The 16,191-nt window shown below is 38.2% G+C and overlaps 1 protein-coding gene across 10 annotated transcripts in view; it reads right to left on the bottom strand.

The window, feature by feature from the left end:
- Ccdc15 (coiled-coil domain containing 15) overlaps positions 1-16,191 on the bottom strand; it is a 77,723-nt gene that overhangs the window by 38,628 nt on the left and 22,904 nt on the right. For 7 of the 10 annotated variants that reach the window (XR_013052690.1, XR_013052691.1, XR_013052693.1 and 4 more), the window contains exons 5-11: positions 15,612-15,725; positions 13,190-13,312; positions 11,950-12,069; positions 10,702-11,448; positions 9,111-9,233; positions 7,587-7,709; positions 7,063-7,185 (exon numbers count right to left, since the gene is read on the bottom strand). Coding sequence is in view for 5 of the 10 variants with exons in the window: in XM_076576021.1 (XP_076432136.1) it covers positions 7,063-7,185; positions 7,587-7,709; positions 9,111-9,233; positions 10,702-11,448; positions 11,950-12,069; positions 13,190-13,312; positions 15,612-15,725 (1,473 nt within the window). In the remaining 5 variants the exon portion in view is untranslated. The remainder of the gene's footprint in view (positions 1-7,062; positions 7,186-7,586; positions 7,710-9,110; positions 9,234-10,701; positions 11,449-11,949; positions 12,070-13,189; positions 13,313-15,611; positions 15,726-16,191) is intronic. The other 3 variants (XR_013052694.1, XR_013052692.1, XM_076576023.1) reach the window with 1 other exon arrangement.

Below are 16,191 nucleotides of genomic sequence, written 5' to 3' on the forward strand. Positions count from 1 at the left end.
ACAAAACTGACAGATCGATTAGGTCACTCATACACTGAAGTCTGTTAACTGAAATTGAATGGTTTAACTCATATCCTAACAGTAGAGCAGATAGATTTTTCAGTTTCTGTTTTGCCTTGCTCTTTTATGACCCATTTTCCAAATAATTAACACTGAAGTCAGCCCTGCCTAAAAAGAAAAATAAGGGAAAACATCCAAGAAAGCCGCTAGCAGGATGACTTCCTATTCATTAGCATTAGGTTTACAGGAACGAGGAATGCCTGGCATTCCTGGTGACCTATGGAAAGCATCAAAATCACGTCAACACAATTACAACAAGAATTAATTGTCAAGCTAGGGGTAGAGCCCCACGGTAGAATACTTGCCTAGCATGCATGAGGCCCTGGGTTTCCCAGCACAAACACATAAAAGCATTAATCATCAGTCCAGTGCTCACCTGACTGGAGCTAAAGTCAGACTCCCAGAAGCACCATGTAAGCTTTCCAACCTGTGACCTCTGACAAGATGGAACTTGGGTGTGAAAGCCTTCCACTTCACACTTGCTAGCTTGTTACCAATAAAGCCTTCTCCCATCACTGTCTCTCTAGTTATTGTCTTCAGCAGCACACAGACACTTCACTGTTATATACTCTTGTTCATGACAGCACTAAGCAGGAAACAAACCAAGTGTCCATCAATGGATGAATGAATAAACAGATGCAGCACACACACACACACACACACACACATATTATTAAAGACTTTAAAGTGAAAATACTGTACTATGCTATAGCATTATGCTAAGCAAAGCAGGACAGTCACAAGAGGACAAATACTGTAGGAAGCCACACCATGAGGTACTTAAAGCCATCAGACTCAGAGACTAGAAGTAGGATGGTGAAGGAGGTGGGAGTGAGAGGCTTTTATTTAATTGGTATAGAGTTCCAGATTTAGTTTCAGATTTGTAATGTTAGAAAAAGTTCTAGAGACAGACGGTGACAGGCTATATAACAACACGAAGGTACTTATGCCCCTGGAGGGTATATTTGAAAATGTTTAAAATGATCTGAGTGGTGACCAAGTATAATCCTAATACTTGGAGACTAAGGCAAGATTTCATGTTCAAGACCAATCTGGGCTATATATGGAGACTCTGTTTCAAAATTTCAAAAATATATTTATATTGTAAATAAAATGATTTAAGTAGTAAATTTTGTATTTACCACAATTTAAAAATATTTAAACATTTATTTATTATGGGAGAGGGGTTAGACTAGCATGCCACAGAACATGTGTGGAAGTCAGAGGACAAGATTCAGGAGTTAGTTCTCTCCTTCCACTGTGTAGGTACCCAAGATCCAACTCAGGGAGATCACAGGCTTGATAGCAAAATGTCCTTAACTTCTGAGCCATCTCACCAAGCTTTTACCACAAGTTTTTAAATGCACCTACATCCAGATGTACATAAATGCTTTATAAGATGACTACAGAACACATACATTAACATGATTAAAATTGGATAGAGAATTAGAATTTTAGAATCAGGATTTCAAGAAGGCCTTAATAGGGGACTTCCCCACTTTTTCTGATTCCTTATTTTTGTGGGGGTCTAAGGGAGGGTTAGTTCCATGGATCCAAGCTGGCCTCAAATGTGCTATGTATGTGGCAGAGGAAGAGCCTATAGATCGGTCCTCCTACCTCCAGCTTGCCAGTGTTGGAGCCGCCTGTAACACCTTGCCCAGCTTGTGCAGAGCTGAGGATCAAACCACGGGCTTTTACATGGACTAATCAATCAAGCACTCTACTAAAACCCTCAGCCTTTCTGTATATTTCTAGTGCTGAAATGTTCTACAAGAATTTATCTATGGATTACATTTGTATATCCCAACATTTTGTTTTAAAAGTTCTACACGGTTTTCATCATACATTACAAGAAACACAGAATTACTTCTTTATATTTCATTTTTTCTTCCCCGTATTCATTTTTAAAGATTTTTTTTTTTTCATTTTAAAACCAGTCTATGGACAAAATTACCTTCTAGGAACTTTTGACATTGCCTACAGCATTTCTGTTTGTTATAGTCTGGAGCAGGGGGTGGGTTTGGAGCAGTGTCACTGGCTTCCAGTGGGTAAATGTAATAGAAGTCAGAGACACAAGGAGCTAGAAATACCTCCAAGAGGGTATAAATATACCTAAATATCTGCATTTCTTTACTACTCATAAAAATCAATTTATTATCACAGTTTAATATGAAGTTTAAGAAGTCAGCTGCAGAACAATCAATATAGTACTACAATGTCATTATATAAAAATAATGGGACATACAATCTAGTCAGAATTGATTTGTATATAAGCACATATGCATGTGTGTAGACATTAAGTGGTCTAGACTGATGAACTTTAAACTATTGATAGTAGATATGTCTGGAGAAAAGGAAAGGCTGAGGGAATAGAAAATGGAAAGGTGACTGATCTTTATGCTATCAATACTTTCTGCATTTAAAGCTTTGCATTGAAAATTTATTAAAATGAATTCTCCTAACTGATCAATTTGGGGGCACTAAAAATTAAACTGGCATCTGTAAATAACAGGTTCTGTCTGATTGTATTGTAAAGATAAATTGAAATGAAACAGAAAAGTCAAAGCCTCCCCTGGCATGCTCATCTACCTACCTTATACAGCCCAGGCCCATCTGCCCATGGATAGCATTACCCACAGTGGGCTGAACCCTCCTACATCAATTAGCAATAAGAAAATTTCCCTCAGACATGCCACAGGACTTTCTGATGGAGACAATTCCTCAACTGAAATTCCCTCTTCTAAGGTGGGTCAAGGTGACAAGTGAAGCTAATGGTGACATTGACTCCACAAAACTGTCTCTGACTGCCACACACACTCCATGGAATGTATGCTCACATTTACATCGTGCCATAAACACACAGTAATAATAAATTTTTTTAATTGAAAAAGGATCTAAGATGAAGGAACAGAGGGGATACAAAAATAATCCCTAGGATTACAGCTTGCACAATAACGTGGGTAAAGGAACTGTTCTAGAGTGAACACTCAGAAGATCTTTAATTTGAGGCACATGTAGAATATGAGTTCAGATGGTCACTGGGTATTCCATGACAGATTTCAAAGTAATCTGGTAGCTGAAGTCATATAAGTAAATATTAGAGAGGCGGGGGAGAGAGAGAATGGGGTGGCTGTTTAATAAATTAAAAAAATACAACACACTAACAGGAATAAAATTCAGTAAGCAGGAAGGCTCAGAAAAAGTGACCAGAATTTCAGCAGTGAATCTGGAAACTGACTATGCACAGAGAAAAGGTTTCAGAAACAAGCAGTTTACTATTTCAAATGTTACAGAAAATCAGCAGCATATAAGAAGTCAAGTATCCATTGATTTATTAACAAGAATGGACCCGGGACCTTCTAAGCAGTATTTAAGTTCAAGGTTATTAGTGAGGACAGTAATCAAAATATAGGCAACTGAGAAACTGCCAATATGTCTAAGTTAGTGGGAGATAAAAAGGAACTAGTTATTACTGTTATTCTTTTTAAATAACTGACTATGATAACCATGTAAAATCATTTGCAGATCACAATTAGGTTAAAAAAAATAGGAGTATCATGAAGAATCATGTATCTTTAAAACCACTGTCTACAGAACTCAAGAGGAGTCTTGTTTTCATTGTTTTTGTGGTGCTGGGGAAGGAAGCCAGGGCCCCTTGTGAATACTAGGCAAGCTCTTAACCAATGATCTGTATCTCTCAGGTCCAAAGGAGTTTTGGGTATTTTGTTTGTTTGTTTAAATGAAAAACACTTGAAAACATACATACAAGGGAAGTATTTTTAAAACATTCGTAATATAGAATAATTAATGGCACAAGAGTCTACAGGAAAAAATGAGGGAATGTAGAATATACCCCCAAAAGAAACTACTCTTCCTCTAATATAGTAAGAATAGGTAATATAATAAATTAATATCTATAACTAGTAATAGCAGTGACAGTGTGAAAGCTTTGATTTTCTATCTCTCCCCCCCCCGCGCCCCCCCCCCCTCCTCTTTTCTCTCCCCCACACTCTTTCTTTTTTGAGACAGAGTATTACCATGTAGACCAAGCTGGCTTCAAACTCTCAGAGATTCACCTGCTCCTGCCTCAATTGCTGTGATTAAAGATGTATGCCCAGCTTTTGATTTTCTTTACAAAAGTGTGAGAGTTTGAGATCAGATAATTCATCAGGTAATAGTTCTTGCCACAAAAGCCCAGTGGCCCGAGTTCATTCCCCACAGTTACAAGGAGAAAACCATTTCTACCAAGTTGTTCTCTGACCTCTACACACCCAGACAGAAAGACAGATAGATAGCAAACACACAGACACACAAATAAAATATAAAACTTGAGAAAAATGGAATTATAAGAGTATGGCGTTGCTGCCTGGCGGCGGTGGCTCACTCCTTTAATCCCAGCACTCAGGAGGCAGAGGCAGGCAGATCTCTGTGAGTTCGAGGCCAGCCTGGTCTACAGAGTGAGTTCCAGGACAGGTACCAAAACTACACAGAGAAACCCTGTCTCGAAAAACCAAAAGGAAAAAAAAAAAAAGAGAGAGAGAGTATGGTGTTGCAACAAGAAAAACGCTAGGTTTCAATGCTTGGAAACCCTAAGTATGAATTAGTTTTCATCAGCACTACTAATGTGTTTTCTCCAATAGGCTGGACTAGAAATGCAAGAAGAGAAATACTGTTCTAAGGCTAAGGATTCTCAAGGCCTGTGTGATGGTAGGATGAAAAGAAGAAATTCACATCACAAAACTTCACCCTGAGTTGGACAGTCAGAGGTGCCTCTCTTCTAGGCTTTGTGAATGCCCTCTATCACGAATTATATTGCTCAATAACCATCTGATTACATACCAGTCTCCTTTTGAGACTGTCTGGATATCTGAGTGCCAGGTCATGTTGGCAGCTGCATCTGACTGTACTTAAATAATGGCTAATGTTGGCAGGTACTGAACAAATGTTCGACTAGATGCTGTGGCATAATCCTTTTCTACACTGTGAAGATATGTCACTGGGGTTGGTTTAATAAAAAGCTGATTGGCCAGTAGCCAGGCGTGAATTATAGGCGGGACAACCAAACTAGGAGAATGATGGGAAGAAGAGGGGCGGAGTCAGGGGAGATGCCAGCCAGTTACCAGGGTGTTTATTTGGGATTTGCTGGCAGGACAAAAACTTCTGCCTACAAGTAGGAGGATAAAGATTCAAAGTCATCCTCAATTACATACCAAGTTGGAGCCCAGCCTACACTATAAGACTTTAGCTTAAATAAAAAAAACAAACAAATAAGTAAATAAATAAATAAATGGAACATGTGTAAGTAAATAAGCAATTGTAAATTGTTTTATACTCAGAAGGAAACAAACAACACAAGGGTAGATACACACACACACACACACACACACACACACACACACACACACACACACACAGTGGGAGATCCATAATTTTGATAAGGTAGCCAGGAAAATCTTTTCCAAAACACACACACACACACACACACACACACACACACACACACACACACACACACACACACCACACACACACGGGGTGGGAGATCCACAATTTTAATAAGGTAGCCAGGGAAATCTTTCCCAAGGACCATTTAAGCTAAAATATGAAGAGTGATGAGTTAAGGCAGCTTTTTCATCACAGCAACAAAATGCCTGAGAAACTAAACTAAGGAAGGCTTTAAAGATTTGTTTTGGCAGGCTGGGCGGTGGTGGCGCACACCTTTAATCTCAGCACTCAAGAGGCAGAGGTAGACAGACCTCTGTGGTTTGAAGCCAGCCTGGTCTACACAGGGAGTACTAGGACAGCCAGGGCTACAGAGAGAAACCCTGTCTCAAAAAACAAACAAACAAACAAACAAACAAACACAAAGCCACTTGTTTTGGCTTAGTTTCAGAGGTGTCAGTCTACCTACGCCTGTGTTATTTCGGGGACCATGTATTTGTAAGACAGATCACCATGGTGGGAGCATGCAGTAGAGCAAAATGATGCATTTCACTGTAGATAGGAAAAACTGGTGTAAGACAGGCAGAGGCTGGGAACAAGGTACATTCTTCCAAGGCACACACCTAGTGATGTTCTTCTACAAGAGTCCCCACCTCCTAAAGAGCCCATTTAGGAGGCCAATATCTTCATGATCAGTTACTCTGCAAGAGCAACACCATGGGGCCAACCCTTCTAATGAGCCTTGGGGGACATTTTACATCTAAATCATAACAGAAAGAATCAATGAAGGAGAAGGGGGAGACTCTCCAGGCCAAGGAAAAAACACATGCAAAAGACCCAACTCAGAAAAGGGCCTCACCCTTCAGGATATCAATGCCAGTGCTGAAGAAGCCACGGCAGTACTCCTTAAGCCAACCTTGCAGGCCAAGCAAAAAGCTCCAGAGAGCCACAATTCAGCCCTGAAGCCTCGATCACATCCTACTTTCTGCCTTTTCCTTCATATCATTCTGACTCCCTTAACAAGGACATGAGGAAACTTCTTGATTTCTTTCAGGCACCCTAACACTACCAGCTACCTAGAGCCTTTGATTCTAAAATACATAAAACCACAAATAGAAATCATTTGAGAATAGAATTTTAGAGGGAATACATAAGACTTCAAATGAGCCATAAAGAAATCTTAATAGACCAAAACCTTGTGACATTTCTTGAAAAACTAGAGATCTTAATTCAATATCCCCAAAATTCAACACCACCCTAACAAGTTCCAGCACAAGTTCTAAAATAAAACAATCTTCACGGCAATATGGGGTGTTTTTTGTTGTTGTTGTTGTTTGTTAGTTTGTTTATGTTTTTTCAAGACAGGGTTTCTCTGTGTAGCCCTGGCTGTCCTAGCACTCACTATGTAGACCAGGCTGGCCCTGAACTCACAGAGATCTGCCTGCCTCTGCCTATTGAGTGCTGGGATTAAAGGTGTGCCCCACCACCGCCTGGCTGCAACATGGTTTTTGATCAGCCTCCCCACTTTCAGGCTAAAGCTATCTGTAATAGCACACATACCTGTCGCCTGCTGCATGTGTCTCTCTGGTATCTGGGTAGAAGATGTTCATGACCACCAAGATGTAAATCCTCTTGCCACTTTTCAGATGTATTAACAGATGGCTGCTGCCTAAAATGTAAGCTCTAAAACACACATCAATTTGTGTAAATGGTGACATAATAGTGAAAATACTACAGGCTTAAGTAATAGCCCCAAGTAATCTAAATAAGCCAGTGTTCTGATCTGTTATATCATAAAAGTAGAAATATTTCTTGTTACTATCAATCTTAATACCATCTGCAAAACAATCAAATTTTACCTATAAAACAAGGATCATATCAGTATCTATCTCCAAGGTTATTGTGAGAATTCAGTAAGACAATGCATACAAGCTTCTAAAAACATTTCGGCTATTGCTAATACTTCATGAAGGTAAGCTATCATTTTTAAAATGTTAGTATTAATAAAGATAATAACATTAACATCTTTGTTAGTAACATAACTCTAAAAAGCCCAGCTTACACCTTACTAAACTCTGCTCTACCTGCTTGCCGGCAGAGCCTGAATCCTGGATTTCATGTAAACCACATCCGTAGCACTCTGGATATAACTCCTTTCTCCATCTTTTATCTGTCATATCACATGATGCCTGCTCATAGCTCCTGTACTAAAAAACAACATAAATATCAATATAAATTGTCCGAAAAGGAGGATAACACCTACAGCAGCAGCTTATGTTGAAGCTTACAATGAAGACTGAAGTAGTTTTCAATCAGACTGGCAAACAGAACAAAAAGACAGTTTGCTTCTGTTCTTTCCCATTACTATTGGCCTTAACACTACATGTCTGAAGCGATTACTGCACTGCCTGTCAAGTCTCAGGCCCAAATCTAAGCAATTCGTTCTTTGCAGCACATTCTTCACTACATCCATCTCTACTTATTCTCCAGGACAGGCGAGGTCTCAAATACTGTGTTAAGCATGTGTACAGTTGTCCAAAGCAATTCCTCTTCCAATCTTCCATTTTTCCCAAGATGAAGTCCTTCTGATATACTTGATTAAAAGGGACTACAAAACTGTCTCAACAGAAACGATGGGCTCATTATAATATAGGAGAAAATCCTAGAGTCACAACAGAACAGAGGTGTGTGTGTGATAAAAAATTCCAAACATACAATGAAGTAGGAATAAAACAGTATAATGAATCCCTCATGGTCCCCTCACTAGCAATGTTTATTTTTTTCATCTACATCTTCTCCAACTTTTTATTTATTTATTTATTTATTTATTTATTTATTTATTTATTTATTTATTTATTTGTTGTTTTTTTTCGAGACAGGGTTCTCTGTGTAGCTTTGCACCTTTCCTGGAACTCACTCTGTAGCCCAGACTGGCCTCAAACTCACAGAGATCTGCCTGCCTCTGCCTCCTGAGTGCTGGGATCAAAGGTGTGCTCTACCACCACCTGGCTGTCTTCTTCAACTTTTTAAAAAAATTTACTTTATATGTGTAAGTGTTTTCCATTTGTGTTTGACTGAGCACTGCATGTGTACCTGGTGCCTGCAGAAGTCAGAAGGGAACACTGGATCTCCTGGAACTAAACTAGAACTATAGAAGGTTGTGAGCCACAGTGTGGGTGCTGGAAATTGAACCTGGTTCCTCTGGAAGACAGCCAGTGAGTGCTCTTTTTTTTTTTTTGTTTTTTTTTTTTTTTTTTTTTTTTTTGGTTTTTCGAGACAGGGTTTCTCTGTGTAGCTTTGCGCCTTTCCTGGAACTCGCTTTGGAGACCAGGCTGGCCTCGAACTCACAGAGATCCGCCTGCCTCTGCCTCCCGAGTGCTGGGACAGTGAGTGCTCTTAACCCCTGAGCCATCTCTCCAGCACCTTCTCTAACTTTTTTCAGGAGTATTTTACAGTACATCACAGATTATTTTAGTACATCTCAAAATACCTAGACATTTTTACTCTTAGTTCTAAGTTTATGTATTCCACATACAAGCTAGCTTAATAAACGGTCTTTTTTTCTTTTTCAGGAGTTATATGGCCCTCATTCTATAGATGTTCTCTACCTGTTCTCTAAGGAAGACTTGGTCCTGGATCTGAGGTGGAGCATACTGATGACACTCCAGAGGTAACTCCTCATCCTCTCTCTCTTCTTTCATCAAAGTTGAGGGGTGCTTGAGAAACATGTCCTAAAAGATAACAAAAACAGTAATAATGGCAATAATAATATAATAATGATTAATTAGCTAGGGAAATAAGCTAGTCAGAATCTTGCAGGCTTCAAGGAGAACTCTATGGAAATCTTGATGCTCTGGAACCAGTGACAATGCTACATTTTTAATCCAACTCTATAGATTTCAATTCTTAATCCTAAACCACACACAAGAGAGTCTAACAAACTCACCAGACCTTAAATAGCTTAAGATCTACTACTATTTCTTATTCTTCATGTTGGGGCAATAAGTTTGTAATAATGTGGTAGGATTCAGCAATACAGAATAATCGTAGTAAATTAAAACAGTCTAACTGCCTTTTGAGTGGCAGAATTTAACTGACTAACAGTTTACTAAAACAGGGTCATTTGTACCACTAGGTACAAGACAGAACAGAAAAAGACAAGAGCAAGAATTGAACTATTAAGGGTTCACACACCCTTCTTAACATGGAGTGCCATTCTAATAGGACTTAGAATAGGTTCCACTGATACCATCAGCCCTGTCTGGCCTCTGATAAAATCTTGGCACTTGTGGTTTGGGAGTTAGACACTGATAACTTGCCAGAGCAAAGATTTCTCTCCCTTGCCCATCTGTCATGACAGAGAATGGCTCCTTAAAGTTTACTTCTTAAAAGAGAAAAAAAAATTATGCAGCAGGAATAGAATGACAGAAATAATAGTTAAGACTTTGCTGAGAACCACAGGGAGTAATATGAAACATAATGGCAGGAAGTCATGCTTTGTCAGTTCTCAAGTTTAGCTGAGAGTCTTTGCAAGATCCAAACTAAACCCCAAAGAGTTAAGTTTCTGCTAATCTCCGTCCTTTCTCTGCTCTACCTTGCTCCTAACAGAGACCTGATGGTGCCCACAGAGATCTTGATGGACATCAGAGGAAGTGCTTCTCTCCTAGTCTACCTTTCAGAACTGATTCTGGCTTCACCATATTTGCTTTAAAAAGAACAAACACAATGCACTGATTGCTTAGTTAACAACAACAGATTGGCTTAGACTGTCAGCTTGGGCGAGAATTTGACCCACTTCAGCCGTATGTACTGTTCTCTCCACACAGCCCCTTCTTCCTCTGGCCCTAAATGGTCTCTAGCAGAGAACTGGCCTGGAACCTGTGTTGAGAGACACAGTTGGGTACTTGTGGGCCATGCCTCTTTGTAACTTCCAGCTGCCAAAACAGTTGATGGCTGCCAGAAATATTTATCCTAATACAGAATTATTTTTTACACACAAATCTCACAGATATATATACTGCTGACATTACTTTAACATTTTGTTGACATTACTTTAACATTTTGTAGGAAGCCTGGAGTTTGGAAAAACTGCCGTTTCCAGTTAGGAATCTTCAAATCAACTGGAGAAGAATCTCTGCAGGTCCTATTATAAACCAAAAGTCACTTATGTCTTATTGTTCCCCATTCCTGCTGTTTTACCTGGTTTTGAAGTGGAAGATCCTGCTCCTGGCATTTGTGCAGATTATTATGGTCTTGGGAAAGAACATCATGGTCCTGACATTTAGGGAGAACATGCAGACCTCTTCTGTCCTGATATATAGGTAAAATATACTGGTGTCTGGGCAGGAAACTCTGTTCTTTAGGTGGGAGATCCTGGTTCTGATATTTGAGTGGATGACTCTGTTCTTCAGGTAAACCAAGCTGGTTTCTAGGTAGAAATTCCTGGTCTACTGGTAGAAAATGCTGGTTCTGACATTTAGGTAGAACATTCCAGTATTTAGGGAGATCATGGTGGTCTTTGTATAAAGAGTCCTGGTCTTGACATTTGGGCAGAAAATCCTGGTCTTTGGATAGAAAGGCCTGATTTGGCGGTAGAAAATCCTGTGCTTCCAACTCAATATTCCCATCTAGCTCAACAGTCTGGGCTTCAAGAATGTCCCCAGGTTCTGTCCTGAGAGCCTGGCTTTCTGGCTGGGTGGTCTTCAACTCGGTTCTAGTGGCCTGGGTGTTTGGCTCAGTGCCTGGAACTTCAGGCTCAACACTTAAAGCTTTGGGCTCAACATTAAGGACATCAATCACATCACTCTGGGATCCTGGACAATTGTCTTGAACTTCTACAAGATAATCCTGGGCTTCTGGAAGAACAGCCTGAAGGCTGTGAAGATGTAATTGCTTTTGTTCATCTTCCTTTATCACAACAAATAATGGATTTTTGAATTTTACTTTCTAAAAGGAAATATAGATAATAAACACAGACTGTTAGGTGGTAGCAAAAATCCACATTTTTCCATAAGAGTCCTAAAATAATCTTAAGTATCATAATCAAACAAAACTAGAATGGTGAAACCATAGTATTTGTCCAATGTTAAAAATAACCTGAGTCAACAATTCTAAATACACCATAAATTCCTAATTCAAGTCACAGGTTTTGTTGTTGTTTTTAAAAAAAACAAAAAAAAAAAACAAAAAACAAAAACACTTTTTTTTGTGTTACTGGTGACTAAACCAGGGCTTCATACATGCCAGACAAACACTCGACCACTGGACTACATACTCAATTCTCCTTTTATTTTGGGATAAATTCTCACAAAATTGCTCAAGTTGGTCTTGAACTCACATTATATCCAAGACTGACTTTGAACTTGTAATCTTTCTGCTTCGGTCTTCCAAGTAGATAAAATTATACATCTGTGCCCCAAGACCATAAGTTTACTTTTATTGCTTTACCTGAACTTTGCTGAGAGTCTTTTCTTTGTTTTCAGAAAGAAGATCCTGCTGGTAACCTACAAACAAATCTTCTCTCTCCTCATCTGTTGCAACAGATGAAAGTTCCCCACAGCCAAGGTCCTAAAGAAAAAGCAAACATTAAAACAACAACCACAAAAAAAACGCAAAGTCCCACTAAACGTAGAAATTATAAATGTACAATAAAACTTTAGAACAATAAGACTTTAGATTCTACAAAAAAGTCTAACAGAGCAATGTATTCAAATTTAATTGAATGTTTATACAGTACAAAACTATGCACTTAAAACTATAAAATATTATTAAAAGAAATTAAAGACCTAAATACATGAAAAGAGATCCCATGTTCAGACTGGGAGACAATGTTGTTCTTTGACAATATTGCTGGATTTGATGGGCCATCTGTAGTCCCAGAACTTTGAAGGTATAAATGAAAGTCCACAAGTTGAGACCAGACCAGCTTGGGCAGTATACTGAAATCTTATTGAACACACACACACACACACACACACACACACACACACACACACGCGTGCGTGCTAACACAAATTTACAACACACACTAGGCACATTTCCAACGCGGTAGCTCACAAGTGGATCAACAGACTCAAGAATCACTATTAAAATGCCAGCTGGTTTAAAAACAAACAACAAATGAATTCACAAGCAAATCATACAGACACACAGAATACTAGAAAGATGAGGGGTAAGAAATGAACCCTCACATTTACAATGAACTGACATCTGACAAGGGGGCCAGGACAATTCAATGGGAAAAGAATAATTCTTTAACAAATGGTAATAAGATAACTGAAGTGGACCCCTTCTTCAATTCTCTCATGAAAATCAACTGAAGATGAATCCAAACCTCAAAGTAAGAGCTAAAATTATAATATACTTAGAAGGCCTAGGACTAAAACTTCAGGACCCCATGTAATCAAGGGCTAGGAGATACGATACCAAAAGTGAGACAACAATAAATTAGACCACTCCAAAACTAAAATCTGGGGCCTATAAATGATGCTACTAATAAAGTAAAATGATAGTCTACAGAATGGGAGAAGTTCACATATGTCTACTAATAAGGGAAATATATTCACAACATAGAAGGAACATTTAAACCCTTACAATAAAAAGATGATCCAATTAAAATTTTTCAATAGACATTTTCTTCACAAGAGATACAAATGGGCAATAAGCATCTATATCTCCATTTCCCTACCTGATTTTCCATAAAGTTGTGGTAATGCATTGTAGTTAAAGGGCCTTCATGGATCTTACCGGGCGGTTCTTCTCTTGTTTCTTTATTTATCTTGATGCATGCTGGTTTCCTAAGAAGTGCTTTCTAGGGAGGTAAAACAAGCCAATCCATATATAAATAGTCTAGGGAAAGCAATGTCTTCAGTATTTTTACTTCAACCATACAAATAAATCACATGTCAACATGTGGAATAAAATACACTGGAAGAATATACAGACTTTAGAAATGACAACCTGCAGTTATTCTAGCCACTAACGACTGGTTACAGAAGACTTTTAATTTCAGTTTTGGCAATCTGACAAGGGTCAAACAAGAACATGTTGTACTTGTATCTCAAATTTTGAGTGACCGTACAATTAGATAGGGTATAATGCCACTAAAATCTAGTAAGAAAATGAAGGCAGAAGTTAACTGGGTTACAAAGTAATACTTTCTGACTGGTGGTTTTCACTTCCCACATGTGTGAAGGTAGAACACAGGTCAGCTATAAGTAAAAGTGTAAGAAAAATTCCACTAATTTCATAGATCTTTCCCAGGTATATGGAGTGGATCTATTTCTATTCTTCTATCTGGAAAAAGGACATGGCATTCTCTGGAAACATGCAGCAGGTTTGAACTCATTATCATTATAATAATACTAAATTACACCCATATGGTACCTCTGACGTATGAAACTGGTTTGTACAAGGATGTTATCTCAGGATTATTTCTCTCTTCTACAGGATTAATTATTTCAGTCAGGTCAGTGAACAGTACTTTCTCTGGAAAAACATCAACTGAAAGGCCTGAGTATATTCCAAACAATGTAAAATATCAGTCTCTAGGAACTAACAATACCTCTTCCCTGGCTTATTAAAAGTGTTCAGTCCTTTTTCTAATAGTACCTGCCAGTGACTCCAATAGTTGGCAGTTTTGAGAATATGAAAGAAAAGGTATTTCAGAAGTCACAACAGGATACTAGAAAAAGGCAACCATGATTATATCTAGGACAGAACCCCATTTGCTTTTTAAACTTAATTTATAAATTTTTAATTAATACTGAAGAGGGAAACAATCATAGTTTAGTATCCAGCCAATACCAACATAGAGACAGCTGTCTTTGATGGCTGTGTTGAGGAAAAAACCCACCTATGTAGTGTTAGTCCCATAAGACTGTGACCTCATGAATGATGCTGTAGTCTTTACTTTGTGTAAGTATGCACTATGATTTTACACAGTAAGGAAATCAACACAGTCCCGGGATGTACTGCTGTAGTTAAGCAGCACACATGTGTAAGGTCCATGTCATATGTCACACAGGCACTGAAATAGGGAAAGAACTGAGAGACAGTTGATGGTGGAAACACACCACAAAGCCTAAGTAAGGGTTGATTTTACTAGATGTTCTCACGAAAACTTGGAAGTTAATGCCAAAATTGAGCAAACACATGAAAACATAAGAATTGAGCTACTAAAATCTGAAATAAGTAGGATATCTAAACAATGACATTTTACAAGTATAGGCTTAACACTTTTAAACCTTGACCCACACTTAGTTTCTAATACTTCATTCTAAACTTAAATTTAGAATTAAATGAATTCCTTTATTAAAAGTAGTATTCAGCCGGGCGGTGGTGGCGCACGCCTTTAATCCCAGCACTCGGGAGGCAGAGCCAGGTGGATCTCTGTGAGTTCGAGGCAGTCTGGGGCTCTGGTGCTAGTAGGGAATTTACAGTAACACGTATATATGAGAATCTGAAATGAGAAGTGGGATAAAGAAAAAAGAGACAGACAAACATGGGCATAGATAACTGGTCTCCTTCCTTCCTTGCACTTGCTGGGCCTCAGTTTTGTGTAATATTATAGATAACTTTTATTTCCTTGTCTTCTTTTTAAAAATTTTGTAATACGTATGTTTTCCATTCTAATAAGGAAATAGTAAACACTAATTTTTGTTTGTTTTTTGAGACAGTGTTCCCCTGTATAGCCCTGGCTATCCTGGAACTCACTCTGTAGAACAAGCTGGCCTCGAACTCAGAGATCTGTCTGACTCTGCCTTCTGGATGCTGGGATTAAAGGTGTGCACCACCATGGCCTGGTGTTATCATGTGTTAAATAAATACATATTTTTTTTTAATTAAGATTATAGTATATGTAATTTTATATTCTATTTTTTTTTTCAGTTAAAATTTTACCCTGGTCTTCAAATATTATTTGAAAATATGATTTGTTTATAAGAATGGCTGTATTTAGATATATCTTAATTCATTCAAGCATTCCCTATTAAAGGGATATTGAAGAATACTTCAATTATTTTGCATTTCTAAGTTACGTTGATATAAAAATAAATTCCTAGTTATATTTTCACATATTTTTGAAAACAGCATATTGGAAATTACTATACCTCTTGGGTAGGAGAGCTTTTCCTTCTACCATTTAGAAACACTGAAGTCTTTTTTTCACTCACAGTTTTAAAGGATGCCAGCTGGTGACGTGCCTGTTTCATAGTCTGACTAAGCTGCCAGGAAAGGTGGAAAAAAGAAAACAAAAACAGGTTAAAGTCTTAATACCAAACGCACCAACTGTTCCAGCAAGAAAACAGGTCTCTATTATAAAAGATGCCAGACTCGGGACAAGAGGATTACTTACAAAGGAGACTTTAGTCTGCTGACAGTGCTTTACAATATTGCTGTCATTATTCTAAGAAAAAACTGGGTAACTTCATGACTTGATTTAAGTTCTATTAAGCAAATCTATTTAAAATGATACATACCTTTTACACATAAAATGTCAGAAAATAACACTTAAATATAGGTAGAAATTATTATAGGTAGGAAATTACATTCCTTATCTTCTATTCATCTTGCATAAATGTTTTTATTACTCTTTGCTATAAGACTCTATACCTAGTTCCCCTAGAACTCTTATTTTCTTATTTACATGAATCTTTTCCCTACCTACCTCATTTGAAAACTAGCATGAGC

Source organism: Peromyscus maniculatus, chromosome 7 (assembly GCF_049852395.1).
Source record: "Peromyscus maniculatus bairdii isolate BWxNUB_F1_BW_parent chromosome 7, HU_Pman_BW_mat_3.1, whole genome shotgun sequence".
In the NCBI taxonomy this organism is placed as follows: domain Eukaryota; kingdom Metazoa; phylum Chordata; class Mammalia; order Rodentia; family Cricetidae; genus Peromyscus; species Peromyscus maniculatus.